The 21,726-nt window shown below is 40.2% G+C and overlaps 1 protein-coding gene across 1 annotated transcript in view; it reads left to right on the top strand.

Annotated features, from left to right (window-relative positions):
• Nucleotides 1-21,726, top strand: part of LOC136874424 (piwi-like protein Siwi) — a 135,267-nt gene that overhangs the window by 62,011 nt on the left and 51,530 nt on the right. The window contains exons 7-10 of the mRNA XM_068227800.1: nucleotides 1,381-1,602; nucleotides 8,468-8,719; nucleotides 12,410-12,560; nucleotides 14,163-14,424. Of these exons, the coding sequence (XP_068083901.1) occupies nucleotides 1,381-1,602; nucleotides 8,468-8,719; nucleotides 12,410-12,560; nucleotides 14,163-14,424 (887 nt within the window). The remainder of the gene's footprint in view (nucleotides 1-1,380; nucleotides 1,603-8,467; nucleotides 8,720-12,409; nucleotides 12,561-14,162; nucleotides 14,425-21,726) is intronic.

Below are 21,726 nucleotides of genomic sequence, written 5' to 3'. Positions count from 1 at the left end.
TTTGACTGAATCCACTACAGCAAAGTGCAGCCATGTCTATGATGGAGGCTGAGGTGGTTACTGCTAGTGAAGGATCCCATGACCTTGTTTAGTTTAGTCAACTTCTTGATCAACTTGTTAGACTTCAAGAAAAACCAGCCCTGTATGTAGAAATTGAAACTGCTATAAAGCTAATGAAGAACATGAAGTATCATCGCAGAACTATGCACATTAGTCTGAGACACTTTTATGTATGAGACATAGTCTCTGAAAGAATCCTTGAGATCCAGCACATTTCAACAGAATGTCAGCTTGCTGACATTTTTACCAAAGCTCTAAGTAAACCATGATTTAGAGAACTTATTGGTGATATAGGGCTTAAAGACCTGAAGGAGTAAAACACATATTCAGTGAGGGAGAGTGTTAAAATAAGTGTTCATTTCAATGTTATTTAATTATGTACTGTAATGTATTTTAATTGTTTTGAATTCTTTGATATCTATTATTGTTTATTGACATCATGGCTGACCGATGTATGTAGATAGAGTTCTGTTTTTCCTTTGTTGTACCTAAACTTCAAATAAAGAGTTAATAATTCACTCATTTCTTTCCTCACACATATATGGAGTCTAAAGCACACTATGGCACTGAAACAATTTTTCCGCTGTAAAAGGAATGTTATTTTACTGCAGCTAATTTTAAGGAAAATTTGGGAAAAGGACCTTAAATGAAGCCCGGCTGGTGGCCATGATCGTAAGGCATCAAGTTTTTATGGTCTGACACCATGGTTAGCCGTTCAAGCACTTTTTGTCGAAAAAAATGTCACCATCAGAATTTTGGACGGCAGGATAGGACGGGTGATGGTATACAATTTCTAATCACTAGATTGTGTGCCCAAAAGCGTGGATTAAATTCCAAACCTTTCTACAGTGTTTATATAGAGTGAAGGCATATGATGTTATTGATGGTGATTTGTCTGTTGGATGGGGATGTTAAGCCTTGAACAGACCTCTTGGTGCTATTCAACAGGAATAGGTGAAATGCCGACACTGGGTTTCACTTTCTCCCTTCCCACTATCATATATTATGTCATTAATTTGATCTCATTAACTCCTCTGATGAGGCTGATGTCAGGAAGGGCATCTGGTTGTAAACTTCATACAGGGACAAGGGTTGGACATACAATGGTAGACCTTAAATGACTCAAAATTCAAGTAATTGAAGTTCAAATAATCACAGCCCTGCTGTACATAGAGGAAGAATAGATCTCCTAAGAAGAATGTGAGTGATGCTGAATTAATTAGATCAAGTTAGGACTATATGTATTGTAAAGCATTTTGTTTTATTTGCAAGATCTTTAATCAGGCTTCCATTCTGTAATTAATTGTCTTAATGTTGCAGGTGATGCGTCGAGATAATGCTCTCGATATTCTGGAGAGTATTGCTGAAAAGGATCCGGCTCATTTTCAGCACTTATATCAGAAGTGCATTGTGGGAACAACAGTTCTGACAGACTACAATAACAAGACTTACAGGGTGGATGATGTTGATTTCACTGTAACTCCTATGAGCGCATTTTCTCGAGATGGCAAGGAAGTAACATACAAGGCTTACTTCAAGTCTGTGAGTTTCAAGTTATCATTTCTTTTTTACAAAATGATTTAGGAGTTTTACCTCCATTTATAAAGCAGTTTATATACCGTATGTATCTATTAGCACAGCATTGGAGTTGCACAGAATGGACATAATTGGAAAGGGAGACTAAGAATGTTAATTAGAATTTAAAATGCATGAAATTGCCAAGAATGTCTTGCTATGATTTCTTTTATGTGAATCAAGATATAAAGCAATTGTATTACAAACATGTGAGGAAACTAGTTTTTTATTTATTTACATGCAATAGTTTGTGGTACTTGTGGGAAATAAAAGTGTGTTTAAAATCTATACAAGTAACTCCATTCCTAGCCGGCCCTGTGGTGTACGGGTAGCGTGCCTGCCTTTTACCTGGACCTGAGGGCTGGTTCGAGGTCTGCTCAGCCTACGTGATTAGAATTGAGGAGCTATCTGACGGTGAGATAGTGGCCACGGTCTCGAAAGCCAAGAATAACGGCCGAGAGGATTCGTCGTGCTGACCACACGACACCTCACAATCTGCAGGCCTTCGGGGTGATCAGCGGTCGCTTGGTAGGCCAAGGCCTTTCAAGGGCTGTAGTGCCATGGGGTTTGGGGTTTGGTAACTCCATTCCTAAACATATTTTAAATAATTTGGCAAGATATGTTTTAACCACTATTAGATTTATAAGTAACTGAAGAGGAACAAAGCAGTGATGAATAAAATCAATCAGAGAAAACCAAAAGGATAGGTACATTATTCGTGAATGGTTGAGGGTTAGGATTCTGATTATTTTAATATTTTTTGGTAAGACCAAATTATTGCAGATTTAAATATAGGTAAATCTATTCCATAGTAAAATGTGCTAAAACTAAGCATATTTAAAATTACTGATTGTTTTTTTGCATTTTCTCCAATTTTGGTACAGGGTACAGGGTGAAGGGTTATTGAATTCTATACACTTTTAATGAATTATTAGGTATTCGTGTTTTTTTAAATGTCTTCAGGAGTAAAAGACAATGTTTTGATTTTCATGTTTTTTTTGTTAAGTTACACTTTGTTTCTTACCAGTACTAGAACTAAAATTACATTTAAGTTTCAGAAAATCAGACAAAGATCACATTTCTCTTTCACTGTAATACTGGACTGAAAATGAATGTGCTCACATTTTCCGTAATTTGTACGGGTTTAAGGTATTATGTATGATTAAAGGCGTATTTATTATGGAAATTAAACACCGTATTTATTTTTACTTTTCATATGGAAAAATGACCAAGGAAGTTTTATTTTAAATAAAGCATTGGGTGCTATTGTGATATCACAATGTGCATCATGCCTTGGTTGGCCGTCTGGTTGGTCTTTGTTCTTGCCTTTTGCGGCTTCACAATATGGTGCCATATTCATTTAGTCAATGACCTTTGATGGTTCTTAGTCCAGGTTTCTTATTCCGGTTATTTTGTGGTTAAGAAGTTTTCTTACCGGGCGAGTTGGCCGTGCGGTCAGGGTCACGCGGCTGTGAGCTTGCATCCGGGAGATAGTGGGTTCGAATCCCACTGTCGGCAGCCCTGAAGATGGTTTTCCGTGGTTTCCCATTTTCACACCAGGCAGATGCTGGGGCTGTACCTTAATTAAGGCCACGGCCGCTTCCTTTCAAAAAAAAAAAAAAAAAAGTTCTTGTGCCGCAGAAATGAAGCATACTTATGCTTTCAACAACAGGGCAGCAAGTGCTGTGCTCCAAAAGTATCGTAGTAGATATATGGAGAATGGCCGTGTTTAATATCTTCGTTCTAACCATGTGTTCTGTAGCATGTGGTGTTGTGATTTTTCTGTGGCCTGTGGTGGTAGAGATGATATTGGAAGGCACATTTAATCTGTCAAATAAAAATCACTTGGATAATGCAAATAATAAACCAGTAATCAGTTTTTTTGTCAGTAGTGGGGAAAAAACTGTTACAAATACAGAGTTGCTCTTTACATCATTTCTTGTAGAACATAATGTAGCATTTGCAGTTTTTGATCATGCAGGGAATTCATTCAAAGCAATGTTTCCAGATTTAAAAACTGTGCAAAATTATGGCTCTGGAAGAAGAAAATCTTTTGCACTATAGCTCGTTCCATGTTAAGAAAATAGTATTGCTCTGATGACAACAGGGTTGCCATATCGAACGGGTCTGCTAAACACCATCACAGGAAAACGGTGGCACATAAATTTGTGAAATTCAGTATTTAAGTTCAAGACAAAACACGGAAGAAACTAAGCTACAAATTATTTTTATGAACTGAAGGCGATGGGCGATTTACAAGAGCTATTTTGGTTTGTACAGAATAAGAGGTAAACTACGGTACATTAAAAACCTCAATATTGAAGTGTAAGGCAAATTGGGGGCGAAAATAGATAATAATATTTATAGGCTCGAGAGATGAGGGATGCATTTGATTGCATTTAATAAATTTCTCCAGGCTATAAAGGCTACATAACAGACACAAGAAATACTGTAGATGTCTCTACAAAAGCTCACAGTATTAATGTTAAAGAAAAACCCACACGTACACTTATCACATAACTCTCACTCAACACAAGACAATTACACACTGATTTAAAGCCTAAAAAAAAAAAAAAAAAACACGCGCAACAAATAAATACTGTAGATGACTCCACTACAGAAGTGAAGGACTTCACGATGCTTGTACCAGAGCAACACTGAAGAAGGAAAATGAAGGAAGGCAATGAAGCGATGACTGTTGCCGCCGTTGTTCTTCCTCCCTACGAATGTATTTATGAAAAAAGAAATACGTCGTTATTTTAATAATTCACAAGCAGAAAGGCCTCATTTTAAAAATCTATCTTTCATAACACATTACAAAGTACAGTATAATATTCCTTAATCACGAAGAATTATGGGTGTCTAAGAGGGGGTGTGTTCACTCCTCCATAAGAGCTATACAGTTTTCGTAACGTGGAATGAGCTATAGTAAATTTCATGACTAGTAACACAAAGGAAGACATAGTTCGATACTAGCTGATGTACCTATGCTTCGGTGTGGAATTCTATATTGTATACAGAATTCTGAGGTTAAGTTGTGTATACGTTGTGAGTAAGGTTATATTAAATTGCATAGATCTTAACGTTATCCCAGAAACACGATGGGAAAGTCACCATACATTTTTTCCCATGTCTTGTTCATTACTTAAACAGTCATCTATAATAATCTATTCACTTATTTATTTGTATCCAACGACTGTTTTCCCATTATCTAAAGCATTTATCTGCTCCAGTTAATTTGAAGTTTCTCATTTTGACCACCTGAAAAGATATAGTAACAGCTGATATTCTTGATGCTGCATATTTTAAGTCCTTTTCATTCCTGATGGTACCAAAGTCCTGGAATTTCATTCAGAAAGATTCCTTTAATATTTCAACAAAGCTGTTGATATTATTGTCTCTTGATGAAATTTGGTCCTTGAACTTAAGACACAAGATGCCAGTGCTACTTACTGGAAATCGTGTAGCATCCTATGAAAAATTGCTGTTGTGTAAAACCTCATTGGGATTGGAAGAGTTGAAAGCTATCAGAGTGGAGATATTGATGTTGATGGAGGGCTTATTGTGGACTGAGGTTTTGATAAAGCTAGATGGGTTGGGAGAGAACAACCTCCAGTAAGGAAATGTGCTATGTGGAATTTATAATGGCAAAAGAAAGAAAGAAAGAAAGAAAGAAAGAAAGAAAGAAGGAATTTAGGGCCTTTGTATGAATCTCTCAGTGTTGAGGAAGTCCTGGGGAAGAAGTCTGCCTGATAAGTTAGTATGCAAAGGGTACAATGTTCGTCGCTATGACAGTGCTGCAGATCTGGATATAAAGCTTCACTTTGATCCTACCTATGTGGTGAAAAGCTTTCTTTTCTATTGAAAATTTTCTGCCATCCTCCCAAGACTTACATGTCCCTGGAGTACTCGCACATACATGTGCTTTCTACACCCATTTTTCAAATTCCCGAACTCAATATTTCAATATATCCTGTCACATCACCAGCCAAGGTTCTGTTAATGATTCAGTCTCTGCTTCCTATGTGTATTGCCTAAAATTTGAACTGCAGCTGCCTTATTGAAAAACTACTTACAATTATACATGGCTACCATCTGATTACTTTCTGGTAATTATTAGATCTTTGTTCTGTACACCAGTACAGGTCTCATCACCATGGTTAATTTCCTTGATAATAATGATGTATTTTTCCCTTACAACTATACTTGCTCCCATAAGCCATTAAGAATGCCAGAATTTGTCCTGTAGAGTAATATAGTTGCATGGGTCACTCGTGTTTAGCTTGAACACAATAGGTAAATGCCTAATAAACTGAGCTATGCAGTTGTTGGATAGCATTTCCTTTGTAAGCATGTGACAGCTGACCTACTGAATTACTCTTCACGCCTTCTTCCTCCACCCTCATCCACTCCAGAAATATCTGCACTTTGCTCAAGCAACTTCTCTTTAAGATGGTGAGAAGTGAACTTGTTATAATTTGTGTGCCCCTTGTCAAGATCACAATCAAGAGCTACAGTAATAGCATTCAAATTTTTAAAGACATCTGGAATAAAGTACAATTTGTAAATCAATTTTTTAATGTTGATCTACAGTCTGTTCAGTTCCAGAATTGTTTCTATTGCAGTTTTTTTTTTTTTATGAAATGAGAATATTTTGGCCTAGGGCAAGTGATTTTTAGTGCAGTGAAATTTTCCGTAGAGTGCAATGTATTGAGCGTTTGGGATAACGTGTCAACATAGCAGCCGCTTGGTTGGCCATCGGTAGATTCAGAGCGGGTCTTGGCCCATAAGTGGCCACGGCTGGTCCGTGGTCCAACAGCTCTGGACTCTGACCGGCCAACCAAGCAGAGGAGCGGTGGCCACGGCTCTACCGTTGCTCTACGCCTCTGCATTCGGAAGATGGGAGAAGGCTGGACCTCACAGCTGGTCCTAACCGTCGGCTGTCCCGAGAATGGTTTTCCATGGTTTTCCATTCTCCTGCACTAAGGCGAATGCCGGGACAGTTCCTGGTATAGGCCGCGGCCACCAACCCCTTCACCTTCTCTGAGCATCTCCTGCATCGTAACAAATCTTCCGGCCTGAGAGACGGCGTCACCGTCCAAGAGGCCCGCCTCCCGCTTCAGGGGAAGAATGAAAACATTGTAGTAGGAGTAGTAGTTGGCTGAGTAGACCAGGGTTTCCCAAACTTTTGTCTCGGATGCCTGCTGAGCATATCGCATCCATGTCCAAGGACCCCTTGGCCACAGTGCATAATACTGCATTCAGTAGATAAAAAACAATTTTGAAGTGATACCATCTTTGATTTTATTTGTATAATTTAGGACTAATATTAGCTTTCATTGGAAATTTAATTTAACTTTGTTTACATAAAAATAATTTATAATTGCACAGAAATTTAAAACAATATGACACTTAGCTAATAATCACAACAGTCTGGATCTGGAAACTTATTGAAAAAAAAATCACTGGATCTGGAAGCGTACTTGAAAAAATTAACTAGTTGCTGTTGTTGGATCAGTGGGATGGATGATGCTGTTTTCCAAAGATGAACCAATTTACAAGCATAGTCATTTAAACTGAAGATCAGTCTCGACATTAACTCTGTTTCTGTACTTTGTTTTTATTTGTGTGAGAGCAGAAAAGGTACACTCACACAGGTATGTTGTCCGGTTCCATGGCTAAATGGTTAGCGTGCTGCCCTTTGGTTACAGGGGCCCCGGGTTCGATTCCCGGCAGGGTCGGGAATTTTAACTATCATGGGTTATTTCGCTGGCACGGGAGCTGGGTGTATGTGTCATCTTCATCATCATTTCTTCCTCATCATGACGTGCAGGTCGCCTCCAGGCGCCGAATCAAAAGACCTCCTCCTGGCGAGCCGACATGTCCTCGGACATCCCGGCACTAAAAGCCATACGCCATTTCATTTATTTACAGGTGTCATGAAAGGCATTAAACTCATTGCTTCCTTTCTAGAAAAGGGGATGTCATGGGCCCAAAAGTGAAGTTGATCAGATGTGGAGTTGTGATATTTATGGAATTTCCTAGAGTTAAACATGCCACTACATTTGATTTTTCACCCATATCATACTTCAATTTATTTTATCTTTCTCTCTGACAAGATACTTCGGCTAGTTGATCTTCCTCAAGGGAGGGTAGTTTGAGTTCAATTTAAAAAACAAAGGGTTCTGATCCACGAGATTTTCTCAATCAGAAGCGGAAAATATGGTCTGAGTGTGGATACTGGCAGTTCCAAGTGTCTCATAATTACAGTACACCATTTACACTGGCTTGTAATATTTTTTCTTTTTCTGGTGCTAAATTGCACCATGTATTGGCAAAGTACATATACTGTAAGTTATACAATAGTGAAGACATAGTTCCTAAATTTAGTATATCATCATCAATGTCCCACTCCATTCACCCGGGTGTGGTAAACAAGCCCCCTCCACTCCTTTTGCTCCATTACTTCCGCCACATCCAATAAATTTAGTATAATGGTCTATGAATTGTGTGTGTGCATTAAAATTTCACTGTTCAAATACTTACAACTTGCATTATTATTGTGGACCCCTTGGATTATCATCGCGGCTTCTTAGGGGTCCGTGGACCACAGTTTGGGAATGGCTGGATTAGACTTGAGGCCAAAATGCTTCCCACTTAGCACTGGATATAAGTATTAAACAGAGGAATGTTAATGAATCTTATAAAAGTTTGGGTACGAGACTTTGAAATGTTCATTTTAATGTTGTGGTTTATCTTGGCATTTATATTTTTAATTTTTAGGCAACAGTGTTTTCTTTTTTTAATTTTTGGAAACTTACATTCTTTACAGCGGTATGGTCTTGAAATCAAGAATCCTGACCAGCCAATGCTTGTATCTCTACCCAAATTGCGTGAACGTCGTCGGGGCTTCTCCACGCCAGTGTATCTGGTGCCTGAGCTATGCCGTATGACTGGCATCACAGATGAAATGCGTGCCAACTTCCACCTCATGAGGAACTTGGCTGAACACACGAGACTATCACCAAAAGATCGCATTGCAGCCCTGAACAAGTTTCAGAAGAGACTTTCTGACACAGAGAAGGTACTTTTTTCTACTTATTAATATCTATATAAGAGGTTTAATAATTAAGACAACAAGACCTCCTGTGTGTTATTTTCCATTCCATTTCAATTTCTCATCATAGCAGATCAGTCGGTTACTGTACCGCTTTTGTAGCCAGGAGTTTCCATGGACAGGTTTGGCTCATCTGGTGCAAGTCCATAAACAAATCAATCAAGGCAAACATATTTAAATGTACTAAAATATATTTAACACATTTCGATACAGTTTCCAGTTGTCTTCAGTTCTATTAATAGTCACAAATCGAATTTCCACACATGCAATTCCGCAGTAAAAGCTAGAGTTGAAAAACATAGGGCAGGAAAATAACTGAGAAAAGCTGTTCTTTAGGAAATAATTTAATAAATAGGCGTTCATTTTTAGATGTTGACCATTATTGCTGCAGAAAGGAAGAAAGCAGTGTAAGGAATTATGAAAATTGGGATAAGTAAAAATCAATGGAGAGTTAAGGTAAGTGAGAGTTAGTGAAAAGGAATAAAATCAGCTTAAGCAATTGTGGAAGACCTTCATTTTCTGTAAGACTACTTATATAATCAGCTACAAAAACTGTTCTGATAGATGAATATTTTCAGAAGGAAGAAAGTAGAAAAATTGCTGAGAGTGAACATGAAACACCATGATTGGCATGAAATGTTAGCACTGATACCTGCAGTGGTACACTACTAAAAGTGAAGTCTCAAAACAACATGAATGGTACTACAGATTGCTGTAGATTCAATGATGTGTGTTACAGTTGAAAGTAAGAATGGACGCATGTCAACATCAAACGCTGTTATTGATATCTTGAAATGGTGCACAACTTGAATTGAAGTCTGACAACAAGGCATACGTCACAAGAACTGCTGTAGGTATGCGCCGATAAGGAAGTCAAATTCACAGATCTCTGTGAAACAACAAGCAGTAAAGTCAAAATTTTCTATTCTTGTGCAAGTGAAGGATGTTGATGATTTTAGTCTGAATGGCATTGCATTCTTCACCCTGAGCAAATATAAGAGAGTACCAAGTACAACCCTGCTGTTTGCAAGAAATTGCAGTGGACCTGGGCTTGGTATTGGTGGCTTGCGAGGGAAGTTTATGAGCTCAGTGTTTGCCTTTTCTCTGGCTCAGTGGCAGTTGCCTCAGAGCTGCTACTTAAGGGACTGAGATAAAACCAAATTTAAAATGAAAATGAAAATGGGTTATCAGTTTTAGAGTTTATTCAATCCAAACAAAATGACAGATAAAACTTTCAAAAATGATGGACTTCATTTCTGTATTCTGTATATTGTCAACAAAACAGGAAAGAATGTACAGACAGGCACTTCATCCTTGTCATGTTAGTAAGGAAAGCAACAAACAAATGTCATATCAAGTCTTTAGTCTTAATGTGGGAAGTGTACGATATAGATAAAGTTGTTTAAACACAAGAAAAGGGAGAGACATTCAAGAAGGGAAGTTAATACAGATAACAAATGAGGTAGCTGGAAGTTGTTCTCCCTCATCATCAATCTCATTTCCTCTAGATCTTTCTTGGCCTGCAATGAGGTAGTTTCTGCTTCCCAGATTTCTCAGCATGAAGTAAAGGAATCCAAACTCATTCAGAAGCCTTTCTTGAACTTGAAGAAGAGGATAAGGTTCAGAAGAAAACAGGATAAGAACAAGTGATCAACAGTAAAAAATAAAAACAGATTTTAGCAGACAAGGAATACAGGTTAAAAGGAACCCAGCCATTGATGGCAGTGTGTGATGACATGGAGTTTGTTTTTATCTCTTTCATAATCATCCTGCACATCAACCGCCACTGGCCAGGTTTGTTTAGAATAGAAGAATTTCCACTGTGTTCTTTGGTCCAGTTCTGCCCTATTTTCTTAACTCGTTTCTCCATTCCTTTTAACCACCTGACCGTTTGTCTTCCTCTTGTCTCCTTTCAATCCCATCTCGTGTATCTCCTTCTCTTCTCCATTCTCTTCATGCATTCATACCATCCAAGTCTTGATTCTTCTATTCCATCCTGCTATGGTTCCACTTGCACTAGTTCTCTTTCTCATTTGTTATCTTATCCATTTTTTTAAATTTTTTTTACTCCTAATCTACTTCTTCAAAGTTTAATCTCACTGGTCTCGATCCTGCTCTTCTGTATTCCCCTCATTACCCAAGTTTCTGAAGCATATGTCACTGTTGGGATTTAGTACGTCTGGTACACCACTCTCTTACTATTTTGAGGGACATTTTTACTCTACACCAAGATTCAAACATTTTTGGGAAGTGTCTGCTAGTCTTGCATGATAATTTAGTTCTTTATTGTTTTTCCATTTCCCTGTTTTAAGCTGCATTAAAACTTGAAGGTGGAGACCTTTCTCAGATGTTCCCCACTGATACAAAGGGAGTTCAATATATGCAACACATTTTTTTTGTTGTTCTAAAAGCAGGTTGGTTTTGTGAGGATTCAAATACACCATGTTATTTCCCAATCCCTTTGCTACAATACCATATTTTCCAGTGTAATCTCCGTTCAATGCTATGGCCTTATGCCACCATAACGTGAGGGTCTGTATGCCTACAAGGTACCACTTGAGTGGTCAATGTCGGAGCAGTGATGTGTGTGAGGTTGACACCACCTTTCGTGCAAACAGATGGTTCACTATATCCTCTCTGTCATTTCACCTTCCATGTGTTGCAAAGTCAATTTTCTTCAAAACTGTTTTGGGAAAGCTGGACTACAGAAAGATGTGCAATCTGTTGGTTCCAAAGGTGCTGGTGGAGGAACACTAAATGAAGAGAGTGCCAGTGCTTTGACATTTGTGCTCTGCTACCAGAGGAAGGGCCACATTGTCATGGAGAACAAGACAGGTGTCACTTGTGAGCACTGAATCCAAGCAGCAATCAATGGAGTGATGACACACACCTCATCTCTAACGGAAGTAAAATTCAAGCAAACTTTCTCGACTCACAAGATTATGGCTATCATGTTCTGGGACAGATGTGGTGTTGTGCTAATGGACTGCATGATGCCAGGGACTATAATTATTGTGTTGCCTTAGCAAAACTTTGCTGAGCAATCCAGAATAAACACCACGGCCTACTTTCCGCCGAGTATTGTTGCTCCACGATCATGCAAAACCTCACTCTGCAGCTTGTACGCAGGCCCAGATTGAATTATTTGGCTGGCAACAATTTGATCACCCCTGTATCCCCCAGTAGCCCTGACCTTGCATCTAGTGACTACCATGTCTTCCTTCATCTGAAAAGGATCATTGCCAGCAAGTATTTCCACACCGACGAGGAAATGAAAACTACGGTTCAGAAATGGCTCTCATCTTAGGCAGCAGACTTCTATGACAAGGGTTTACAAAACCTATCTTAAGATAAAGTGAATGCTTGAACACAAGTGGAGACTAGGTGGAAATGTGGAATCAGATAAAATGTAAATTAGCCAAAAATTTCAGTAGTTTTTATTTTATTCAAAATGGTCCTTACTTAAAAAATAGCCCTTGCATGATAGAGCAACAACAGAAACAGCGTCAATGTGATGTCCTGTACTTAATGTATCTCTGACAGAGAAAATATATTTGTTTCTTGTGCTTAATGAAAATTCTTCTTTCCTACTTTTGTAATTTCATGCTTTTATTTATGGCGACCTTCTGAGTTTAGTAATCTTCCATTCTTTTACAGGTAGCCAGTGAACTGAAACAGTGGAACTTTGCTCTCAGCAAAAGCTTGGTTTCCTTGAAAGGTCGTGTTCTCCCAAATGAGTTTATCAAGGTGGGAAATGATGTATCTTTCCATAGTGGCACACAGAATAACTGGGGCCGAGAAATCAGCGGTGAGTAGAAGTGAGAAAATATCTCAATTGCTCAGTTGTAGTGGATAGGTTCTTGCTACTGCAGTACAGACTGTCTCCATGTGGTTTATTCAATAACATTCAATCTTCCAATTGGTCTTTTGTCCTTAATGGCTGTGACCAGGATCAAAACTGTTTGACATTCATAGTAATGAATTTCATAGGTGATCAGGGAAAAATGTTTTGTTGCTGCATTCATTGCTCCACTAGCTTTGAAGGAAGCAGATATATTTGATTTTATGTAACACTATTGGTCATCTCCTAATTTTGTTGGTATATATAAAGCTTGGCTAGCATTTTTTATGGCCTGATCTACTGTTTGCCATTAATATCAGTCATAAGCTACTATCTCTATTTGTACCCTTCTCAGGACCATTAGTATGAAAGAGTCAAAACACAATATCAAAATAGATTTTAATGTATTTTAACTAACATAAAATACTTATTGCAAAATATATATATTTTTTGGTAGGGGCTTTACGTCGCACCGACAGAGATAGGTCTTATGGCGATGATGGGATAGGAAAGCCCTAGGAGTTGGAAGGAAGCGGCCGTGGCCTTAATTAAGGTACAGCCCCAGCATTTGTCTGGTGTGAAAATGGGAAACCACGGAAAACCATCTTCAGAGCTGCCGATAGTGGGATTCGAACCTACTATCTCCCGGATGCAAGTTCACAGCCGCGTGCCTCTACGCGAACAGCCAACTCGCCCGGTACAAAATATTTAAAGATAATATTTATGATAGCATGAGGGTGGACATACCTTGCTGTGTAATGTTCATAGGTGACATTGTATTATGTAGAGAGATTAAGGAGGAGGCAGAGAACTGGCTAGAGGAGTTGAGAAACAAAATTGAAAGCAGAAATAAACAAGTTCATGAGTTTGGATGCAAAGAAGAGAGGTGTGAAACTGGCTGGAATTTATGTATCAACATCAAGTAACGTCAGTAATGGGTTTTCAAGTGCATCAGGAACAGCCTGGCTGCACTAACATTTCTCAAAACAACTGTCTATAATTCTCTGCATCCCTATATTTTCTCATTATAACCTATTTGCCACACAAGTGGGAATCTACATAATATAAGCTAAGAATGTGCTGAAAACACAATGAAGTAACAAATGAAAAACAAAAGAGATAGATGGAAATGAAAACAATAACAATATACAATATTTACATCACTAGATGGAGCAATAAATAGCTCACTGAGACAAAAGGGTTAATATAAAACATAATTTGACTTACCAGAAAACAACTGGTTCTGCCTCTGGAAAGATGAACATGTGGAATTTCCAGGTATCTTTTTATAGTAGTTATCCGTGTTTATGCGGTAGTAGCTGGTACTGAACGTATTAAAGAGGTGTTACTTTTTTTACTTGCTTTTTGTCCTGGCTTGTGATAGCCAGAGCCTGGGCCTCCGTATACTGGAAAAGGATGGCAGGTTTATCGCAAGTAACTTCTGTCAAAGAGCCATAGTTTTAGCATGAGTAATTAAACCTGAAGTAAAATTGTAATATCGGTATATTTGAAAAATCAGAACATTGTCTTTTTTAATAATAATTTGAATGGTACATTCATTTTTTCCAGGTCAGGCCCTGCTGTGTACTCCAGTCCTGAGAGAGTGGGGAATTGTAGTTCCTTGCGGTTTCAGTCGCCCAGCCCACAGTTTCATAGCAACACTTACAGAAGTTGCCACTAGGATGCACTTTTGCATTAAACCACCATGTGTGCAAGAGATTTTTGATGAACAGACGACAAGTTATATCGATGGCATTGACAGCATTACCCGTAAAAAGAATCCAGAGTTACTCATGCTGATGTTACCAACACGCCGCACAGACAGATACAAGTAAGTTTTGAAAAAAGTATTTATCATAGGTATAGGGAACATATTACCAGGTAACGTCGAAGTTTTCTAGAAACAATTCTAAACATTCATGTTTTTAGAGATGCAATCAACTTTGATACACCAAGAGTTTCTGCATCACATTTTCTTGTCTCCATGTCCTAGTTATTGACTACCCTGAGCCTTCCATTCTGAGAAGCTAAAGGGTTCAGTGCTAGAAAGCTATCTTGGAAATGATTAATTCCAAGGAAAATGAATGTTTTATTATTCTTTCCTGTTATTGAGATACAAACATTTTTACTCAATACTTAAGTAATATTTTGTACTAACTTATGATATTGAAAATTGTGTTACCTTTGTTGTTGTTTTAGCACAACAACAATATCAACATTAATAATAACAACAACAACAACAATAATAATTGTTCCGGGGTATCTGTGGAACGCAGAGGTGATGAAAAAAGGTGCGGGCTTGAATGGGTCTAACTACAATATCAAAGTTAATTTTTTGGCCAGTAGACTACCATTAATGACAGATGTCTGCCACCACAGTTTCTTACTTAAAGCAGCAAACCATCGCCCTCTAGTATGCCTCTCAACCTTCCCACTTCGCTCGGCTTGCGTGCTTCTTTGCGAACATCACATGGGGACTACTTCGGCTGCTGTGGCGCTAGAAGCGTGGACGAGACCCGCGCTGAAGGCACGTTAGGAACAACAAGAAAGAGGGAGTAAACAATGTGTCGAGTGTCATTTCTTTATGTAGTTTACTGAGATTAGGTTGAGTTGTGATATTAGTGGAAGTACAGACTATTTATTTCATCATAAGAAGGTATGTAATGGTAGTAATTTGTTAAAAGAAGTAATTACTAGGCATGCTTAAATCTCATGCACCGTTCGAGTTTCTCATACCCTTTTAATCTAATTTCTTACTTCACTGAAGGCTATCGTAACATATTTGCTTTAATTAGTTATTGTTTACGATCTTGCCATAGGCTACATTAACTTGGCATATGAATGTCCTATTGCAGATTTCTATCTATTGTAATGGTTATAGCATCCGCCATGCCAACTTGCTACGGGCCGAGCTCGTCACCCATCGCCCCACCCCCCTTACGCTCGACCGCTACAATCGTGAGCAACACTTAAGCGCTGGGCCAGCCCTTCTCTCTTCTATCCGTGGTCGCGCCACATGGGATGACGGAAATTACTCTACTATTAATCTCACGAGGTCTATTCTAGAAGGGCAAGCACAGGTATATAAGAGAGGAACGACCTGCCTGCAGTCATTGAGAGTTAGACAAGTTAGTGAGTGAGTGAGTGAGTGAGGGCGAGGTTGAGTTTGCTGGAGCGCAGTCAGTGATGGCCTGAGAGAGTGCAGCTGATGGAGTATCTGCCTGTTGGAGCCGAGGACTCGTTCCTGTTTCCCTGACGTTGTTTGTGTGAGTCCCTTGGGGCCGGCTGCTGGAGAAGAACCTTGGGTGTTCTGGAGCACCGCAAAGGAAACACTGGGTGACGACGTGTGCAGACTGCGAACGGAGTTCACCGGATTGAGTGAACAGCAGATAGTATCCCGACCTGCGAGACTGGCGTGTAGGCTGTGGACCATGACAGTGCTAACGAGTGGCGACTGAGTGGCTGAGAGAGTGTAGTGTATATAATCGATGACTCTGTGTGTGTCGTTGTAGATGGAACATGAGAAACTAAGAGAGAGAGCGGGAACCGTGTAAGTGTGTACCTGTGTACTTGTGTAAGTCGTAAGCTTGGCTATCGTCTTTGTGTGTGTAAATCTGTAATTATAGTGCTTAGTTAATAAATCTTAGAAATAGGATGCTACCAGGTTCTGTACTCATTTATTCATTTATCTACCCTTATAATACCAATATAAATGGTCCGTTATTGGACATTATAAATTTTCCAGCTAGCTCATTCTTGGTTGCCAGCGTTTCGCCCTCGTGTGCTAGGGTGGGCTCATCAGTTGGTACCTAGCACACCTACCAATACGCTGGCTAGTGCATACCGTGGAGGCCACTGCGTAGGCTAACTGGAGCCACCGGCAGTGCCAATGCACTAAGAGACTTTGTCTCATCACTAAAAATTGATGCCTGCTTAAGCCTACGCAGTGGCCTCCTCGGTATGCACTAGCCAGCGTATTGGTAGGTGTGCTAGGTACCAACTGATGAGCCCACCCTAGCACACGAGGGCGAAACGCTGGCAACCAAGAATGAGCTAGCTGGAAAATTTATAATGTCCAATAACGGACCATTTATATTGGTATTATAAATTTGCTCATTCAGGACAAATATTTCAGATTCCCTATGGGAATCAACATCTATATCATTTATCTACCCTGCCAACATGTTACAACTGGCGTCAGAATTGGGATGGACAAGTGTGATAAACTGGTGGATAACTCTTACGTTCAAACTGGTGTCAGAATCGAGTACCTGGTTGCGTATTTTGTAGTCGACAGAAATTTCTACTAGCGAAATGAATTCCGAACAGCTCCAGATTTTTCTAAGCAAGTTTAGTGAACTTGAAAATAAAATTTTATCTGGTTATGGCGAACTCATTAGTGAACTGAGATCTGAGCGGAGATCAAACCCGGACCAATTGAAACCAGACTCAAATGAACGGAAGAGCGAGCAGTTGAAGTCAGAAAACGAAGTGCGCTCTCTCGAAACCGAGGTCGACAACGATGATGTGCGAGATGACAACGAACTGGACAAGAAGGGGTCCGAAGAAATGCTTGCGGTTGTGGAGTCCGGAGTTCGAGGCCCAGAGGTGGAAATGACAGCCCTGCATGTGGAAATGATGGCTGTGGAGATGTGAATGAATCTCTCTAACAGCGACGGAGGCTCCACCATCGTGAAGTTGGAAACCCTACGGGACGACAGGATTACTTCCAAGAGAACATGCCGAACCCAGTTCGAGACCGGATCGACGTCCAAGAAGATTGCTGAATATCCGATCGCCGGACTATGTGTAATGAAGATGACAATACAACGCAGCCCCCAGCCAAGTTCGACCTATGAGGAGGTTGTGGGAGTGCTCGACGTGCACTGCAATGTCCAGCAACCGAGAGCCACCTACCAAGTCCAGCTGCAGGAGAGTACTCAGCGCACCGATATAACGCCGCGGGAATTTGACGCCGAGATCGAGCGACTAGGTGACGTGATTGTGGAAGAGTTATCCCGAGGTGACACCAAGCTCAAGGCGGCTGACGCCTATGATAAACTATGTGGCACTGAGATCTGTCCATGCAGGACGATCAGCAAGAAACAGAACTACGAAGAGGCTCTGACGATGGCCTATGAGACAGAGGCAGCAATTGCAACGGCACGGGTGGAGGGACCCCTACTAGGAGACGGAGCAGCAGTGGAAGACGAACCGTTGACCAACGAACGAGGATGCCACCTGACCAGGACACTTGTTCCAGCACGAAGCTGCATGCTGGTACAAACATCAAATTCCGCACCCCGGAAGAAAAGGAAATTCAGCAGGGCTAAATCAGGGACGAGCAAACTAGTCCCGGGCGTCACACCAGAGGACTATGAAGGTGCTCGAGCCCTGAAAGTAGACGTGGGTGTGGACGGAAGGAAAACCACTGAAGTTCCAGCTGCCATGCGAGGACTTGCTGCTTGTTATCAACGGGGACGAGGACACCGTCGACCGGACCCAGCGGATCCCCCATGGGAAGGTGGTGGCCAACCGAACAAACCACCTTGCAGAGTATCGTGGAGCAGCTCGGGACGAGCAGCCTTAAGGAGGGGGCAGTGTAATGGTTATAGTGTCTGCCATGCCAACTTGCTACGGTCCGAGCTTGTCACCCATCGCCCCACCCCCCTTACACTCAACCGCGCCAACCCTTAAGCGCTGGGCCGGCCCTTATCTCTTCTATCCGTGGTCGCGCTGCATGGGACGACGGAAATTACTGCACTATTAATCTGGAGTCTTCCATCTCGCAAGGTTCCTGGATCCATCGAACATCCGGACTATTCTAGATGGGCAAGTGCAGGTATATAAGAGAGGAACAACTTGCCTGCAGTCAGTGAGAGTTAGACAGAGTTAGTGAGTGGGTGAGTGAGGGCAAAATTGAGTTTGCTGGAGCGCAGTCAGTGATGGCCTGGGAGAGTGCAGCCTGATGGAGTATCTGCCTGTTGGAGCCGAGGACTCGTTCCTATTTCCTTGACGTTGTTTGTGTGAGTCCCTTGGGGTCGGCTGCTGGAGAAGAACCTTGGGTGTTCTGGAGCAGCGCGAAGGGAACACTGGGTGACGACGTGTGCAGAATGTGAACGGAGTTCGCCGGATTGAGTGAACAGTGGATACTATCCCGACCTGCGAGACTGACGTGTAGGCTGTGGACCGTGACAGTGCTAATGAGTGTGACTGAGTGGCTGAGGGAGTGTAGTGAAAATAATCAATGACTCTGTGTGTGTGTGTCATTGTAGATGGAACATGAGAAACTAAGAGAGAGAGTGCAAACCGTGTAAGTATGTAATCGTGTACTTGCGTAAGTCGTAAGCTCGGCTATCGTCTGTGTGTGTAAATCTGTAATTATAGTGCTTAGTTAATAAATCTTAGAAATAGGACGCTACCAGGTTCTGTACTCATTTATTCATTTATCTACCCTGCCAACATGTTACACTATCAATAGCAATGGTGTATTGCTGCGTGCCTTGCTTCACAAGCCGGAGTAGTAAAGTGAGAGGAGTATCTTGTCACGAATTTCCCAACCGAACTGACCTTAGAGAACAATGGCTTAAAGCTATATCAAGAGCAGACTTCAGGCCCAATTTAAATTCTAGATCTTCTGTGGTATGTAGCCTTCATATTCGTGAGTCTGACTATCGACGTGGATTGAAAATTAAGAAACAGCAGGATGCTGCTGTTCCCTCTGTTTTCCCTTCTCATCCATCTTACAAAGTCCAACTGATCAAATAGAACGTAGACCTATTATGAAACATTCAGTCATTGCCAAAGGTAAGAAACGGAAATATGAATCAACTGAGCCAAGCTGTGACGAAAGTAATACTTCAGGTGTTTCCCTGCACGAGTGTCCCACAAATCATAACTTTCATCATTCCGTTGATGTCCAGTGTGACATTTTAGACGAGAAGCTACTCAAAATAGAAACAAATAAATTGCGACTAAAACTGTGGAGAGCACGTGCTAAACATTCACGTCTTGAAAACGAACTGAATAAAACTAATCAAGAGTTGGAGATTTATAACAATAATTATCATAAAGCCTTGTCACGAATAAATAAAACAGCTGAGCATGATCCCTCAAATGCCAAGTCTTCATTCCTTCGTGAGCAAATAGCAAATTTTGAGAAATGCTCTTCAAGATGGACAGAATCTATGGTAAAACACAGTATAGTTTGGGAATGCATATCGCCCAAAGGTTATAGGTAAGTTGCCTTCAAGGAGCACATTGTCCAGGTATTTGGGTGATACTTCATGCAACACAGGAGTTACAAACCTTGTGAAAGAGAGATTAACCCTAGAATCTGAACGTTTGAATGAGGCTGAAAGAGTATGTTCCTTGACAGTGGATGAAATGGCAATAAAACAGCAATTGCAATATGACAAAAAGCTAGATACTTTCTTTGGTCACAAAACCACATCTGTTCCAGATAATACTATATCCGAAATTAAGAACGTCAAGAATGTGAGGGAATCTGAAATTATCGCCAATAATTTGCTTTGTTTTATGATAGCAGTGTTATGCACTAAGTACAGACTTCCAGCTGCGTACTTCTTTACCAAACGAATCTCAGGCAAGGAACCGTATAATTTGACACTGTCTGTTATCAGAGAGATTGAGGCTTGTGGATCTCTTGTAATACGTCTAGTTTCCGATAATCATGAGACCAATGTTAATATGAAGAGATGACTTTCCAATAGAAAGATTTTGAAGCCACAAATTACTCACCCAAATTACCCGAACCGACCTTTATTTCTTGCATTTGACCAATGTCACATGTTAAAGAACGTATGAAACACATTTTTAGAGAAGACCATGTTTGACGGAGAAGACACAATAAGTGGCTCTCACGTGAAGAATTTATATGAATTGCAAGCAAGTCAAGTGGTAATACCTGTTCGCTTTCTGACTCGAAAACCTGTAAGCCCAAACAACATAGAAAAAATGAATGTGAAACGAGCGAAGGACATATTTTCTACTCCAGTAATAACAGCCCTGGAATATCTCCAAAAACATTCTGGACATCCAAAAGCCCACTTGTTCCAAGATTGCACAGCGACTATATACTTAATGAAAATGATTCAGGAATGGTTCAATATCCATGATGTTAGCAGTCAGAACAATGCTAAGTTTTGCCCTGTCAAGGTCCATTTTTTCAACACAGATGATGACAGGCTTCACTGGCTGGAGAGTGAGTTTCTGGTATATCTTGAGGATGTGAAGGAAGCATGCCATGAGCAAGGAGCGAGTTTTCTCAGCAATGAAATTTACGAGGCTATTCTTCTGACTACGTGTTCTACAGTTCTCTGTATCCGATACTTATTGTCATCTGGCTTTCGTTTTGAGCTTACTAGAGTATTTAACAGCGATTCCCTAGAAATGTTCTTTAGCATTTTGAGGAGAACTTCAGGCAACAATGACATGCTGGATTCAAGGGCTGTAGTACTTGCCTTCAACAAAATTTTGAAGATAGGAATTCCTTTGAAACGGCGAAATCAACATACTCGTGAGATGAATGTTATTAGCTGTGTCAAGTCATCTCAATCAGTCCCATTGGAAGTGATTCCTAACATTCCAGGAACAGTGACAGTAATCCTGCAAAATCTTCACAAGCCTCATTGTACGTATACTCACTTTTACAAAATTTATTTACTGTTGGTTGTTAGATAACAGTATTCTAAATAATAACCATACTGTTATTATGCAGTAAACTTAATACCCTTATTTCTTTTACAGGTCTGGAGGTAGTGTCTATTAAACTTGCTTTCCTCAGTGGTTTCATTGTGAACGAAATAAGAAAAGAAGTAACTTGTGAATCATGCCATAACCTAATTCAACAAGAAAAATGCAGTTCTCCACTAATGGACATAATTTTTAAGCAAGATCGGTGTAATGTCTTTTTCTATTCATCAGAACAGTTGGTGTGGATTATAAACATTGTTAATGATTTAGTGTGTGAAGTTGCAAAATTTGTTAATACAGGAGCTTGTACGACTTTAACTACCGTAGTTCTGCCTGTTTTGAAGAGTTCGGAGGTTTTAAAGTGTGACTCAAAGGACAGTTCTAATCATGCTGAGAAATTAGGTCAGGTAATCTGCAA

This window comes from Anabrus simplex, chromosome 5, assembly GCF_040414725.1.
Source record: "Anabrus simplex isolate iqAnaSimp1 chromosome 5, ASM4041472v1, whole genome shotgun sequence".
NCBI classification, from domain to species: domain Eukaryota; kingdom Metazoa; phylum Arthropoda; class Insecta; order Orthoptera; family Tettigoniidae; genus Anabrus; species Anabrus simplex.
This window is presented reverse-complemented; position numbering and strand designations above follow the sequence as displayed.